General features: G+C 34.9%; 2 protein-coding genes across 2 annotated transcripts; one reads left to right on the top strand and one right to left on the bottom strand.

The window, feature by feature from the left end:
- Positions 1 to 4,911: 4,911 nt before the first annotated feature.
- On the top strand, positions 4,912 to 8,848 carry LOC112789817 (uncharacterized). The gene is made up of 11 exons (XM_025831873.3): positions 4,912 to 5,289; positions 5,371 to 5,430; positions 5,532 to 5,699; positions 6,018 to 6,081; positions 6,600 to 6,805; positions 7,035 to 7,139; positions 7,257 to 7,290; positions 7,425 to 7,531; positions 7,928 to 7,969; positions 8,292 to 8,366; positions 8,488 to 8,848. Exons 1-11 carry the CDS (start codon positions 5,086 to 5,088, stop codon positions 8,542 to 8,544), a joined length of 1,122 nt encoding a protein of 373 aa, XP_025687658.1. The 5' UTR covers positions 4,912 to 5,085; the 3' UTR covers positions 8,545 to 8,848.
- A 372-nt stretch (positions 8,849 to 9,220) lies between these two features.
- Positions 9,221 to 15,572, bottom strand: LOC112789816 (switch 2). Its single transcript, XM_025831872.3, has 8 exons — positions 14,974 to 15,572; positions 14,175 to 14,281; positions 12,289 to 13,204; positions 11,793 to 12,040; positions 10,996 to 11,122; positions 10,648 to 10,923; positions 10,298 to 10,541; positions 9,221 to 9,728 (listed from the first exon to the last, which is right to left on the bottom strand). The coding sequence occupies exons 1-8, from the start codon at positions 15,442 to 15,444 to the stop codon at positions 9,400 to 9,402; spliced, it is 2,718 nt and encodes a 905-aa protein (XP_025687657.1). The 5' UTR covers positions 15,445 to 15,572; the 3' UTR covers positions 9,221 to 9,399.

The following is a 15,572-nucleotide window of genomic DNA, read 5'->3' as shown; positions in this document are numbered from 1 at the left end:
ACATTTGCATAGCCAACAATAATATCCAGTCTCGCCGTCACAATCTGGCCAATTCATGCAACCTTGTTAACAAAGCAATTTATTGTAACATGTTAACATAGGAAACGCTGAGCTTCTACTCCAATTTCAATGCTTCCAGGAATACTTTACCCTCACTACATCATCATCGGGAAAACCCACCCTATGCAAACATCTACCCCGCCTTGATCATTCATATCAAAAAATAAAAAAGGACACCTAATATATCTTAATAAAATAAAGATGACAAAATAAATGTCATAAACACAACTACGTTTGCCACTAGGAGGAAAACGAATTTGCTATATTCTCATTGCTTATTAGTCCTTTATGAACAACCAAATTGCTTATGCACTTAAATAGGTCAAAATGTGCTACAACTTCACTCACAGTGATTGTGAAACCAAAATATCTTGTAAGTTTAAACAACTACACTGGCATGAAGGCTTGAGAAATACAGATGTAGCAAAATCCGTAACAAATGTAAAACAAAACAATTCTATTTTCCATTAAGAAATAGATCAGAAGACCAGTAAAGCACATTAACCAACCAATTGGAATTGAAATTTGGAGAGAAAAAAACTAACACTTTTTCTTTTAAAGTGGTAACCGGATGGATAATAAATAACTTGATGCCATTAAAATCACATGCAGCTATTCTTAATCTTCTCAGCCTGGCAATTAAAAAAAATTGACGTGCTGAATAAACAAATAAACTAACTCTTTAATCAAGTTTATAAAACTAAAACAATTGTAAATAATTTAAAAAATTACATTTATTTGCTAAATAACTGAGAAACTCCTACCATTACTTCTCTACAGACCATGACTCTAACTACATGCCAAAGTCCATCCTCCACTGCACACCAGTATAATCCTTTAACGTGACTCAACTCATGCATCTAAAAGGATCATACCCAATTTCTCCGGGTACACACCATGTCAATAATCCAACATAACATTGCCAACACATTTAATCTCCCTGGGTCAGCTCTAACACCTTAAATCTAGCCCTAAAAAATTCACCAGCTACAAAAATTATTGCCAAAAATAAGGAACATACCTTTCGAAAGCCCTTCAATGGCACAAAATTATGCAGCCCGTACATTACCATCTGCTGAATTGCGCTTTCCACTTTTCTCGCAACTGCAGAACAACCACTCAGATATGAAGGAGAAGGTCGAGAAGGCCAAGAACCCCAAACAGCTGTAGCAGTAGATCACAACACCTCTCGTCGAATCCGCTGTATCAAGGGCGGACAGCAGAGGAGAGGCGAGGAGATTTAGCTCTCACCAACATGGTTAACGATCTCATTCTTCCAACTCAGGCAACATTATAAGCCAATAAGGCTTTTTGGCATCTTGCTATTTAAGTTGCAAACATTTAAATTCAAGAAGCAAGCTGTGAAGAATTTTTAGCTGACTATTTCGGTAATTTTAAATCACTTTCAGAGGATAATAAAGTTTTTTAACGCTTCACTACAAGACAATAATATAACTGAGAACCTAAAAGTACATGGCATACCAGTACTCCAATAAAGTACATTGGAGTACCTGAAACGTTTCCTATATTATATATGTGCAACAAAAATTGACAAGACCGTAGAAGAATAGTGTTCATCCACAATATATATAATTTTACGGTGCGATAATGTTAACGTAAGCTACGCAAGATCAACGTATACCGAATAAAATAATAATAAAATTGAATATTTTGATGATCAAATTATGGATGGCTCTGATACCACTTGTTGGAATAAATCGATTTCAATAACCCAGATCATCCATATTGAATCACCAAAAATATTGTAGTGCGGAAGCATACCTTTAATTCATATTGAATCACCAAAAATATTGTAGTGCGGAAGCATACCTTTACTTATAAGAGTCAGAAATTGATGGAAGAATTTGGATCTTGTGGTTCTTTCGATATTCCTCAACCAAAGCCTTCTATATCCCTAGGCAGCTAAATTGTGACTCTTTTGATGGAGAAAGAGCAACAAAGGCGGCTTTGGTATCTTGGGAACCGAAACCCTGAAGGTCTATTTATATTTGAGCATGACACTCATTAATCCCTAAAACCTAAATAAAATAGTATCTAAAGTCCAAAAGATAATATATCTAAAATCTAAAAGATAATTATCTAAGGAACAAAAGATAATATTTGGTTTTATTCTCATTTAATTCCAAATCAAAAGTAATAATGACTTATTCAATTTAGCATTTATAACAATAAATGAGATCATCATTATATAAATCATTTAATTTGAAATAGCATAATTTGTGATTATAATTAATATATGTATTACCCATAAACAAATTAGAAAATTAAAATAATTTCCTAACAACACATGGTATGAAAATATGTAGCATCTGATTCCTCTCTCTCTCTCTCTCTCTCTCTCTCTCTCTCTCATCTTTCCTCTCTAGGCAATTATCATACTGTTTGACAAATTGGATAAGTGAGCTGTTGCTTGTAATAAACTTGTTAAAAAAAAGCATGCATACTCTCGCTCTTTTGTGTGCTTCTCATCCCGGCCCAGAAGTGGTGATCGAGATAAACTAGAATCCATAAATGACGATATTCAAAAAGCTCTAGCAAAATAAGAAAATACGTAAATCAAAACCAAAATACAGCGAAAGACGTATAGTTTGACACTTCTACTGCACAAGCAAAACACATAAATGTCCACACACTAAAAGTAACAACATCAGTTAATCCTAATAAAGACACCATTACCTGAAAGTCACTTATTGTCTCAAACACCATACTTCATAAGAAAATCATTCCAATTTCTATCAAATGATTCTTTTGTAAAAGAGTTCCAAACAACATGACTCATCTCGTGTTCAATTTTTTCGTGTCGCTTGTAGCCATTTAATTTACTTGAGATCTTCTTCATGATATGCCAAATACATCACCAGTGAATTGTTGTGGGCATACAAGCCACAATAGCCCTTTGCATTGATGCACATTGATTGGTAAGAATGCCTTTCGGAGTATTTCCTCCCATGCAACGAAGCCAATATTCAAATAACCATTTGGATGATTGAATATCCTCATTTTTCATCAAAACATATCCTAGAAGTGTTGACTGACCGTGGTGATTTGCCCCAACAAAAGAACAAAAAATCAAATTATATCTGAATATAACGAAACAGAAACAAATCATATATACACCAAAAAAGATATGCATATACACCGAATGTGGTTTAAAAAAATACATAAACCAGAACAGCATATTACCTATTTGTATTTAAGTGGTATCGAATGAAATAACATCTCCAAACTACACAGGGAGCCTGCTTCTTACGTCATCCTAAAAAGTAATCTTAATTGATTGATCAACCTCGAGTTCAAGCGTGAAAAAGAAATTATGATTCTTCTCTTTCATTCTTAATAAGTATTTTCCAAATTTTTTTGCATCCTCTAGTTCTGAAATATTTTGCACTTCTCTTATGATGTAATTTTTCATATTCTTTTCAATAAAACTTAATTCATGATGACCCCCTACTGCTGCAACAAATGATTGATATGTTTTGCTTGTTCTAATTTCGACTTTTTCGTTATTCTCTGTTGTACGTTGTACAGACATGCTTAATTGCCTATGTTGTTTAAGCATCTCTACTTAATTTGGACAACACAGATGTGAATGATGCAACACAACCTTCAAAATGACCCAAACACCAACTTGCTTCAACATATGTATATAAATTATTACAGGGCAATCTAATCCAACTAAGGGATTTGTCTTCTCAGTTGGAGATATGGTCGATTTTCATTTTCCCTCTTTAGTACATGTAATCAATTGGTTCTTAATTTCATTTTCCTTCTTATTTGTGCATCGAATTCTCATAGAAAAACTTGCAAGTTTAGAATAATCTTTGTAGAATTTTTCAACTTTTTCAAGCGTGTTAAAAGTCATCCCAATTTTTGGAAAAAATTGCTCATCAACATCCCACAGAAACTGAAAATATACCGAAATTATCCCAAAATAAACCATATTAGAATCTAAAATACACCGAAATAGATTCATCAAAATAATAAAATTAGATTCAAAACTCGTACATTACATTCAAATTCAAACCACACCTCACCACTTGATTTGATTCAAACAATAATACAATTTTCTCTGGTTCAATTGAAAGTATGAATTTAAAAATACACCAAAAGTATTTTCAAAATACACTAATTTATAGTCGAAATACACCGAAACGGAAATGGAACGGTAATAATAATTCATCACAATAATAATTCAGACTCTGAACTCCTGCATTACATTTAATTCAAACCATCAACCATGAACATCAATTTTCACAAACAAAAAACAACATTATTCACCTAACGAACTACATTAATTAGAATCGAACAATACCTCAGCCATTTGATTCGATTCAAAACAATAATCCACTTCGCTCTGGTTTAGTTGACAGTCTGAATTTGAATCATTCATTATCTTCGACAACGAAATACCTGTTCAAACTAGATTTCATAGTTTGATTTCAAAAATTTCGATCCAAATCTTCAAATCACATAAAAGAACATTAAACTTGAACAAAGAGAACGCATGGAATGACAAGAACAAGGAGAAAGAAGAAAAACATAGAAAACACAGAGATGAAACAAAATGTAGAGATGCAAAAATGCTAAAAAAATTCGAAAAAAATGAAATCCACATGAAAAAGACAGTTAAATATATTTACGCGTTGAGTCAAAAATTTGTTAGAAGTAGTGGCGCAAAGAGATAAATCAGGTCAAAACTACTTGTTTGGACTTAATTAGTTAGATGACTTATATATAAAGATTAATTATTGAATTTTTTATTTTAATTTTTTTATTTAATTATGACCAACTAATCTACTGAAAAACAAAATTATTGATTTAATAGGTCAAACAAACACTAAATTGAGGGTTCAGTCACCAAAAAAACACTAAATTGAGGATTTAAAATTTAGGATAGAGGGTTCGGTTCGAAAACTGTGTTTTATTTATTTATTTATTTTTTCTTTTTCTCAGTTGAAATCAACCGGAGTGGCCACTCCCAGTGAAGAGAGAGAAGGCGCAGCAATGGAAGAGACAAGGAGGGGAACGGTGACGTCACTGGCCTCTCTCTTCCCCGTCGGGGAGGCGCAGAAGGCTGCCAACCGCGTCCAATACGCCATCGCCGAGAAGCGCGCCGAGCTCGACCGTTTGCTAGGTTTCATAGACGATAACAACAACCTCATCAACCTCGTTCACAAGCTCCCTGAAGAACTTTCTCACGACATCATGGTAAATGACCTTTCCTCTTTTTATATATATTATGATGTCGATGTAGATAAAGTTTCAAATTTTCGGAATTGGGGTTTTCAGGTTCCGTTTGGGAAAGCAGCGTTTTTTCCGGGTCGGTTGATTCACACCAATGAGTTCCTGGTATCTTACGTACTTGGTTCTGTTGTTGCCTTGTTCAATTCTTACATTTTTGCTTTCCATGTTTGAGAAGTGGTTTTGTTTTGTTTTGTTTTGATTCGTAGGTTCTTTTGGGAGAAGGATATTATGCAGAGAGAACTTCCAAACAGACCACTGAGATATTGAAACGGAGAGGGAAGGGATTAGATTCACAGCTTGATTCTCTGGAAGCCATGATCAAGGACCTTCAAGCAGAGGCCATGTTTTTCGGTCAAACAATTGCTGAAGCTGCGGTGCGTTTCTAATGTATAGTTTGGAGTTAAAAGGCATTGTTGAGCCTGTTGATGCATATTTTTTCTTTATTATTATTATAATTTTGAAGGATTTGTTAATTTTGTTTTTAATATTTTAAAGCTGGGAAATGTGGACCTCTGGTGCAATGTAATGTGCATTACTCCTTAGCATATGACATTGAAAGCAAATATATTCTTTTGATACATTTTTAATGGGACTTGATCCGTCTTGTGCTTTCATCATGCATGCATATGAAAGTGTTCATGAAGTTTTCTTAACTGATTGATTTGCTGTGATGATATTTGATTTTGGCACAGGAGGGTCTTGTGGAGATAAGGGAAGACTATATAGAAGATTCTCACAAAGGGGAAACTAAATCAGGTATGTTCATGGCTTTTTCTGCTTTACAAGGTCTAAGAATATTTTTAGATGAGACAGACTTGCAATACTACCAAAACTCTTAAATTTGGAGCCGTGGTGCAAAGGTCAGTAGTTAACATTCGAAGTTTTGGTTGTAAAATCAGCTTCTTGCCAAATTCAAGCTAACCTTACCTACTACACATTCATACTGACCCTTCTCTAGAGTCAGATAACTCTATAGCACCTTTTAATTTATTTTCGTGGTTATTTAATATACTTTTGTATCATAAGTTTTTCATTGATTCCGGTACTTTCGTGGTTTTCTTTTACCTTTTAATGTTGCTTCCTGAAAAGGGTTTATCTTTCTTTTATTTATACAATTATACTTTGTTTCACATGCAAGACTAAAAAACAAAGCATGAAATCGATGACTGTACTTTTAAACTTCTTCCTAGTAGTCGACCCATTTAGGGGGCAAGGCTTATTTTTATTGTTGTTGTTGGTGTATCTTTGAATGAAATGCTAATTTCCTTTTTCAGGTCCACTGAAGCAAGATGCTCCTGATCTTGAAAAAGCTAAACCCGATGATGAATATGCTCGAATGCTGTCCAGAATGGATGAACTCGAGAAAGAAGAGCTTGCTGCAGAAAGTGGCGGTGACAATGGCAAAAATGAGCAAACTACAGAGGACGTTGATGATATATCATATCAAAGACCTGTTGATAACGAACCCCGCAATTCAGAAGTAATAACTTGATTAATAGTGTTTCAATTTACTTGTGACTGCTAAATCATAATCTGGAATGTTGTAAGCTACAAGAAATAAGTTTATTCCCAAACTTTGGTTTAGGAGTTTTCCTAACCGAAAACCAAACATTAGAATTTGTTGAATTCTGGTTTATAAATATTAGTTAGAGAATATTAACACATCGGACTTTGATAACTTATTACTCATTTTCTTACTGCCCAAATAGGACTTCCATAAAGGCGCACCACCAGTGGACCAGGCTAACAATAAAAGTATGGCAACCAAGTCTGTAGAAAAGCATTGCAATCCTGATATAGCTGATCAGTTGAATGTAAGTTAGTATCTTCCTATTTCCTTATTTCAGCTTTACATATGTTTAATATATATATGATATATAACTTTCAGCTAAAAGAGAGCATGGTTTTGCATTCTGATTTTCAAAATGCAGTTTGCAAGCCTGGATTTGCAATCAAATGTTAGAGGTTGGTCTTCAATTTCAATAATCTCTTAATTCTCTCATTTTATGGGCATAGACATGTTTGCTAGTTATGTGTATCATAAATTAATATCCGTGCTAGTTGCCTCCATTCTGGGCTAATTCTTGATTTGAATTCAGAGGGGAAGAATGCTGCTAAAAAGGTGAAATTTGTTGATCATATCGAGAAGCCTCTCGTACACCATGAAGAGAAGCAAGTTAAAGCAGCTACTGCATCGAAAAGTGAGGTATGTATGTCTTGTGATGAAATTCTTATCATATCTGTATGCTGTCTTGTGGGCTATATTGATTCCCTGGTCATTCATAATCGATTCATGTGTATTCTCTAGTCCTAAGTAACATGCAATGTTAGCATTATTCACTATGTCCTGAATTATATTCTGGTTTGGTTCTTTCTGATCTCTCTTATAATAATAAATAACAGAATTCCCGCTTCTTGATGAGCTTGCTCCACATGGTTATTAGGAGTATTTACTGACATGGCCTTTTTGCTTAATCTGTGGCCTTTATTCTGCAGCTCAGTCTGTGATCTTCATTGATTTCTTCCACCCTATGAGCACAATATTTATTTGTTTATTTATTTATTGATCTGGTCCTTAATATTTATTATTTTTTCTTTGCAGGTTCAACACCAACCTTCACAACCATCATTTGATAGCCACAAGGTATGTTTACCCTTTATATACATTGCTAGGATTCACTTTCACTAAAAGTAAGTTTGGATACACATACATTATCAAATAACTTATCATGAGTTTTAACTCTCTCGTCATTGAATTAAAGATGTCACTAGCTAGATCAATTGCAAAAAATTGTATACAATTTAAAATATAATTTGGCATAACTGGATAATTGTAACTCCTAGAACAAATGAATCCCTTTCCTATTGGTGGCCGGTACTTCACAGTCTGTACCCTCACCTCACTTTGCTGTATAACTAAATGGTTTGCTGCTTTTATCTTTCTCCAATATATGTATATTCTACAGGCTTTTACAGGCTCCATCGTAGAGCATACTGAGAATATTAAAACCTCAAATGGACAAAGTTCAACTTCATCACAGGTAGATTTATTGATTTTATGTTGTTTCAGTAAATAAAAGAATTGATTTTGTAATTTATATTGTAATAATGATCACATGCTGTGTTATCTTTATTTATTAAAATATATGATGCCTATCACAGGTTTCTGGTTCTCAGCCTTCAAAACCAGTTTCCAGATTCAAAATGCAGAGAAGATAGTCACAAATAGAATGAGTAGCTTGCTAGAAGCTCTTCTTATATTTTAGCCAATGTAATTTTGGTGGCATATGTGATCATTGCATGTGATATGCTTGTTAGAGTAAAAAACTGGAGCGGGATAAACCAATATGAGGAGTGTGGGGTTAACTAATGGAGCTGGAATTTTCACCCTTTTTTTGGTTGTTGCAATGGGTGTGATTAAAAAAGTTTACCTTTATGATTGAATTTTAATAGCTGTCCATAGATATTAACAGGAACAATGCGATGTTTCTCCTACTTTAATTATTAACAGAATTTTATAGCCTTTTTTTTGTGTATTTTGTTTTATGGTGTGATTACTAAGTCTTAACCTCACATCAACGTATTCCATCTCATTTATCTGGAACGATTATTAAAGCGAAGATCAATTCACATTTCATAGTTGTGAAGCATTATTCATTTCGACCAAGTCAAATAAATAAATAAATAAATAATATCCATTTCCTATCTTTGAATATGGCATTATCAAATTAAAAATAATTCACGGGAATCTTACCAACCTTCCAGTCGCAAAGCTCGATGTGAAGATTCATCAAATGTACGAGTTAAATTTAGCAATGAGCATATTCAATTTGAGAAAAGGAAACCTAAGCCTGAAGTAACGATTAAAGTTTCATCATACGCAAAAGCTACAACCTTTGGAACAAGATATATTTTTTATATTCACTTTGTGAAAATGGTAAACTACTAAAAAAAGGGTGGTATTCTATATTTGCCATCTGTACATAATGTTACAATCAGTAATGTTTTTTATATTGTAATCGTAGCAACATCCAACATAACCATTTGTTTTGCCATCTATATGAACCATTCCTTTTAACCATTAGGCGTCTTCTTTTTCTTCTTGAAGTCTCGAAGCACTTCCTCCCTCTCCTTAGGAGTTGCTGATAGTAACCATTTGCTAAATGCAAGCTCTTCCATGCCCATAGAATGTGCAAGCAGGCTATATTGGGTTCTCTTCCTTTCATCAATCAAAGGAGCTTTCTGTTTTTTAGGTACACAATCTGGTTTATTTCTTTGGTTGACTGAAGAGATGCTTGGCTTGACTAAGCTATCACTCTTTGAAGGGATGCTGCTATCTATCTTCCCCTGAATCACAGGTCCACAGTTGACAATGTCTTCATTTCGATGAGCATACACAATTCCTGAAAAAAATATGCTCTTTTTACAAGATTTATCATGGAACATTATTCAATTTTTTAAGAAAACCATAAACCATAGAAGCTTTATTCCCACATTTCAAGGATTTGATGCCCTGAAGCCTGAGGGTGATGACTCCACTTCTAGGTATGTTTGGTTACCATACTAATTTTAGAAGGAAATTTACAGGAGCAAACTTTATCAGCAGGAATATTAATAGCTTAAAATTGTCAACTGACATATCATTTAAGGATGCCTTGAACCTTGAGGATCTCAATTTTCAAATTAGACGAAAGATTCAAACCATTAACAGACACAAAGGCTACAATTGCTATGATTGGATGTACACAGCAAGAGCTTTTGCAACAATTAAGTAATCTTCCTATGTCTTGTTTAAGTTATTGCCTCTTTTCATTGTAGAAAGCAGAAATTAACCATGAAAGAACACCAAACATCCAAAAGTTACGCTAGTTTTGGTTGCATGTTATCACTTAACTGTTTTCTCGGTGACAACAGATTTTATAATGGGAAAAAACATGGAAATTCAGTTAAGTTTAGGCATCTTTAAACTTACCAAGGTCTTCAAAATCTGGTTTACTTGCTACGTTGCTTGCAGTTCCAGCACATATTTCAGTGTCAGACGCCGATCTTAGAGAATCAGTTTCTTCTAAAAGATTTTCTTTTTCCTGTTCTATTGTATTGTGATGTTCCTTTCCCATTTCATGCAGTTTAATGATTTCACTAGTAAATAGCTCGTCAGATAAATCCCGAAATAAATTGCAAATTCCAAAAAGCTCCCCTTGAAATTCTTTGCAGTCCTACAGGCAAATTAATGAGGTATATATGAGAACTAGTTTAAAACTACCAAAATCAAGTGAAAAGAAATGCAAAACTTAAATGCATATATAATTATATATTTGGTACCTGGACACCTTCAAAATATCGTTTTTCCATCTTTCCTGAGACAGCAATGTTTGAAAGTTGCTGCTTATACACCTGACGAGAATAAACAAGTTCTTCAAGCGAACCGGCTGCAAGAAGACGGAACACCAGAACATGTCGCTTCTGCCCAAAACGAAAGGACCTGTCCTGGGCCTGTAAGTCTTGTGCAGGATTCCAGTTGGGATCAAATATTACAACCCGGTTTGCGCTGACAAGGTTCAACCCAAGCCCACCGGCACGAGTTGATATCAAAAATACCTAAAATAATAAATAAGAGTGCACAAATTGAATCGGAAAACTGCTCACTCAATCATTGGGTTTGAGACATACTTGTTTGCTAGGACTGGAGTTGAAATCATCAACTAAAGACTGGCGCAAATTTGTCGGAGTAGACCCATCAAGTCTTGAGAAGCAGTAGCCTTTCCGTATGAGAAATTTCTCCAGTATGTCAAGCATCCTGGAAAGTGGAAAAGATAATTAAGTTCAATTCAACAGGAAAATATAAGCATATGCAAACAGCAGTTTTCTACTGCAAATGACATTCATGCAAAGCTTTCCAAATGCCATGCTAATAAGGCCCGTGAACAATACATACAAGGGAGCACTCTACAATAGAAAATCTATAGTTATGAATTTAAGTTTGAAAATGTGTAAGAGAATTCTAAAGAATTCTGCAGATAGAGCGAGTGATTGACCTAATTGTGACACTTTCATTATGATTCAACTAGTGTGTACAACCATATTCATAGGTAGAGATTTTGCAGCTTGATCTGCAAGCTCTAGAAGGGTACATGAGTAATTCTAGCATATGTTTGTCACAGTTAGATACTTGTGACAGCTGGTACTAAATGCCGCAATGAGGAGAAATTCTACTACAGCATTTTTAATGAGCATTCTGCAGCTTGCCAACGCTTAGGTTATCTTATTCTATTGTGCCCCTTTAGTTCCAAGCCTCTTTGATCCTGGGGATTCTAATTGTTAGCTTTACTCTATTAATGGAAACTTAAAATGCATGTTTCAAGTCCCTTAAAATTTCAATCCATGTTGTGCCATATCCATCTTAACTTAAATCAGCAGAAAAAGTATCAAACAACAAACATAACTTGAGGGGTGTACTATGTACTCACCTCACTGAATAGCTAAACAAAAGAACTTTGTCACCATGTGAAATCCATGAGTACAGAAGTTTTTCAAGTGCTCGCATTTTTCCACAATGTTTCACATCACTTAGATCCATGAAACTCTCACTCTGCATATTTCCGCCAACCAAATCAATATCAGAGCCAAAGACAGCAGCAGCAAACTCTGCATCTTTGCCTTGCTTCTCAGGGTCATCTTTGGGGTTTGGCTTAATCAGCTCAAGGTGATTGCTTACCTGAAAAAAGATTTAACAAAAAAAAAATACACATGAATAGGCAACATTAAATAAAGTAACAAAGCATCATGAACATGACATCCAGGTAAATCTGTATTATTGAGTTGAACCATGATAAATATTAAAAACTAGAACGCAGAAACTCCTATGAAAAATAAAGTTGAAAGACATCCAACGGTGTGAATAAGTAGCTTTTAAGAGAATTTATGCAAGAGATAGGCAAAGATATCTCAAAGATTAAGTTTAACCTGTTGAAGCTTGACAAGGCACGGAAGGACAATGCAGAAAGGGCATGAATCACAACCATCAGGGTTATCTCGGTGAAGGTAAGGCCAAATAATTCCATTTGGTACTGTCCTCTTACAACATTCAACTTGTGTAAGTGGGCTACCACAACTACAAGGCAGGTCCTTGTTTATAAGGCATTGGATATCAGGAAGCTGTAACATTCTCTTGTAAACACGTCTTTGCAAATCACTCATGGCACAGAACACAATGTTATCTTCCTTCCCCATCATAAGATGTCCAATTGTCTCTTCCTTTGTCCTTCTCAACAAATATTTATGAAGAACATTCACAAGGTGTTGTTTTCTTTTATTAGCAATTTGGACAAACTTGTCAGGAGCAGATGACCTCTGACCATGTTTAAGGGGTTCATCATAGAACTCACGAAAGTGCTCCCGTGTCCCAAGTGATCCAGGTGCAACCCAGTCAAAGAGATTAAACAACTCCATTATCTTATTTTGCATTATGGTCCCTGTAAGACCATAACGTCTAAGGGTTTTAATTTCTAAACATGCTTTATAGAGTTTTGATTTCTCATTCTTAAGCCGGTGAGCCTCGTCAACAATCACAATGCCCCATTCGAAATCTGACAAGGAACTTCCGTGAATTCTGTAAGTGTCAAAACTTGTAATAAGTATCTCCACTCCATTTGCTTCTAGTTTCTCATGTATCAGATCCCGGTTTGCACCATGATAAATGGAAACACTGAAATTAGCCCATTTAGAGAACTCACTCTCCCAATTATGAATGACAGAAGTTGGACAGATTATCAATACAGGGTCTCTCTTCTCTTTGTCATTTTCACCCAGCATAGAGTCTCTTTCCTTACCAAAGATAGCAGCAAGAAATGCTATTGCTTGAATGGTCTTTCCAAGACCCCTGTTTGAAATTTTAATACACTCAAAATTAACCTCAACTCGGTAATTATAGTTGTATGACACTCTATAAATAGTATAAATAGTATATAGACACAAAATAGAAGATCTAGAAATTTAAAATTCAAAGGGCGTTGACTGAATCATGATATATGTGGTATTATAAATTAAACAAGAAAACTCAGAAGATATAACAAGAGGGCAGACATGAGTGAATTAGATGAAGAGCACTGCTATGCTGTCCAAAATATTTTTGAACAAATCCATTACTAACAGATGTGCTTGTTTACCTAGTTAAATAATAAGAGGAAATCAACGATTTGGGAGGAAAACATACTATTTCCTTTCATATATTAGTTTTGTGGAAGCTATTTGTACTATTGAGCCTGTTTCTTTTGTAAAAGGCTCCAGAAACTAAACAGAAATATCTCATTACCTCCTTGAAATTTTATAAACAGAAAGCACTTTACGAAAGAAATTAAAAACACTTAAAACACAAATCTTATCTTTATAAAATTTAAAAAGATGATATCATTTTATGTTGAAGATGCTGCCAGTTCTTGTGATCTATATTCTAAGGAGAAGTCATGACATGTACTTCACACAGGCCCATGAGCAAAAAATGAAATTTTTCACAGGGTTCTCAATATTAACAGTGTTGCATGCAGTCATGCGCTAAAATTTGAATATAATATCAATGCATGACCATTGTTTTATGAGCATGTGATTGGACAAAACAACCAAAAGAAAAAAACCATTATTTGAATTGTAAAAGAACCCTACCTGTTAGATTTTTCAAAATCAGAATTTTTGCAAACACACACACACACACACACAACCCTTTCAATATATAATGCATTTGATGGTGCTGAAATAACCACATAGAGTAGTAGAGGAAAAAACCAGAAGAAAGAAATGCAACTAGATAAAAAAGGCAAAAGAGTGCGAGGAGCAAGTGATAAGATGTAACTTACATGTCATCTCCAAGGATACCACCATGATTGTTTTTATACAAACCATACAGAAATCTCACTCCCTCTCTTTGATGCTCAAGTAGTCTACAATTTATAGTTGCGGGAACCTGAAATCGTGATCAGCACCTCACAGTAAATATCTCAATTGTGTTTCAAATCTCTACACTCCTAATATCATTTATCAAAGTGTTTCAAAATTTTTATCTGCAATTCCTCTAAATATTGCACCACTCAATCACATATGAGCATACACCATTTCTTTTTTGGCCAAAAAACATGTAAGTTCACAATCAGAAACATGCTAAACTAAAGTAAAGAATAGACTATCCGGAAGCAAATATAAAACCTCGTAATCTTCTAGTTCTAGGTGACCCACTTGAACCTGCCATTATGCAATCTATTTACCGTAAACATCCAACTGATTTGTTTTACTTCTAGTACGTATTCTAGTTGATAAATGCTAGTAAGTATTCTACGTTGATAAACCCTAGAAATACTAGTATGTATTCTAGTTGATAAATGCCAATGCCAATGCACAAATTCAGCCAAGAAATACTTGCTCCAAGAACATCTACAATCACACATTTTTATTCTAAAGCTTAAAAATTACATGAAAGCAGAAAATTATTGATTGTGAATGTTACTCGAGCGTACATTAAATGTGTTCCAAGAGCACACTTTGCAAGATTGGAACTTGGAACTAATATACGAATAAATAAGAAAGCCCCAATAAACAACGTCAATTACTGCATGCAATTAATTGCATAAAAACGTAAAAATGCTATGAGTAAAAGGGAACCTGAATGACTGGAACTTCTGCATCTGAAGAAAGGACAAGAGGCTCAAACGGTCCAGTGTGATCAAACTGAAATTGTGAAATTTTAGCTATTCCGAATTTTCCCCTCTTCACCTGCAGTTCCTCCTGTTCTTCTCCATCCTCGTCATCACCATCATCAGCTTCTTTCTCTTCCGGTTCTCGCTTCTTAACCGAATTGTGGAGCTGAAGCGGCGGCCAAGAAAATGTGTGGTCGTCGGCGTCGTCTTCTTGGAGGCGGCGGAGCTGCTGGGAAAGAGTGGACTTTGGGAGTTTTCTTGGGACGGGAAGGTGTGAATCGTGAAGAAAGGAGTAAGGGCGTGTTTGGCTTTGAGAAATTGATAGAGAAGAAGAAGAAGAAGAAGAAGAAGAAGAAGAAGAAGAAGAAGAAGATTGTTGTTGTTGGGTTGTTGTGCAAGGTCTTAGTAGAGTTTCCTTGAAAGCGTGGAGTGACATGGAATGAGGTTTGGATTGGACAAGGCGCGCAAATGTCAGCGTTCCCTGGGGAGGGGTCTCTTTCTCCGTTTCTCCTGAATCCCCTGCAAAATTTCAATACATCTATGATAATGATACATTTATTAAAA

Source organism: Arachis hypogaea, chromosome 3 (assembly GCF_003086295.3).
Source record: "Arachis hypogaea cultivar Tifrunner chromosome 3, arahy.Tifrunner.gnm2.J5K5, whole genome shotgun sequence".
Lineage (NCBI taxonomy): Eukaryota > Viridiplantae > Streptophyta > Magnoliopsida > Fabales > Fabaceae > Arachis > Arachis hypogaea.
Note: the sequence above shows the minus strand (reverse complement) of the source record. Positions and strands in the feature narration are given on the sequence as shown.

Bases quoted from the DNA above. Each gene is read 5' to 3' on its own strand.
- LOC112789817 (XM_025831873.3), top strand. From the start codon at position 5,086: ATGGAAGAGACAAGGAGGGGAACGGTGACGTCACTGGCCTCTCTCTTC. The intron at 7,970-8,291 runs GTATGTTTACCC...TATATTCTACAG, and splicing joins CATCATTTGATAGCCACAAG to GCTTTTACAGGCTCCATCGT. The intron at 8,367-8,487 runs GTAGATTTATTG...TGCCTATCACAG, and splicing joins AAAGTTCAACTTCATCACAG to GTTTCTGGTTCTCAGCCTTC.
- LOC112789816 (XM_025831872.3), bottom strand. From the start codon at position 15,444: ATGTCACTCCACGCTTTCAAGGAAACTCTACTAAGACCTTGCACAACA. The intron at 14,282-14,973 runs GTTCCCTTTTAC...TCACGATTTCAG, and splicing joins CAGAAGTTCCAGTCATTCAG to GTTCCCGCAACTATAAATTG. The intron at 13,205-14,174 runs GTAAGTTACATC...AATTTCAAACAG, and splicing joins GGTATCCTTGGAGATGACAT to GGGTCTTGGAAAGACCATTC.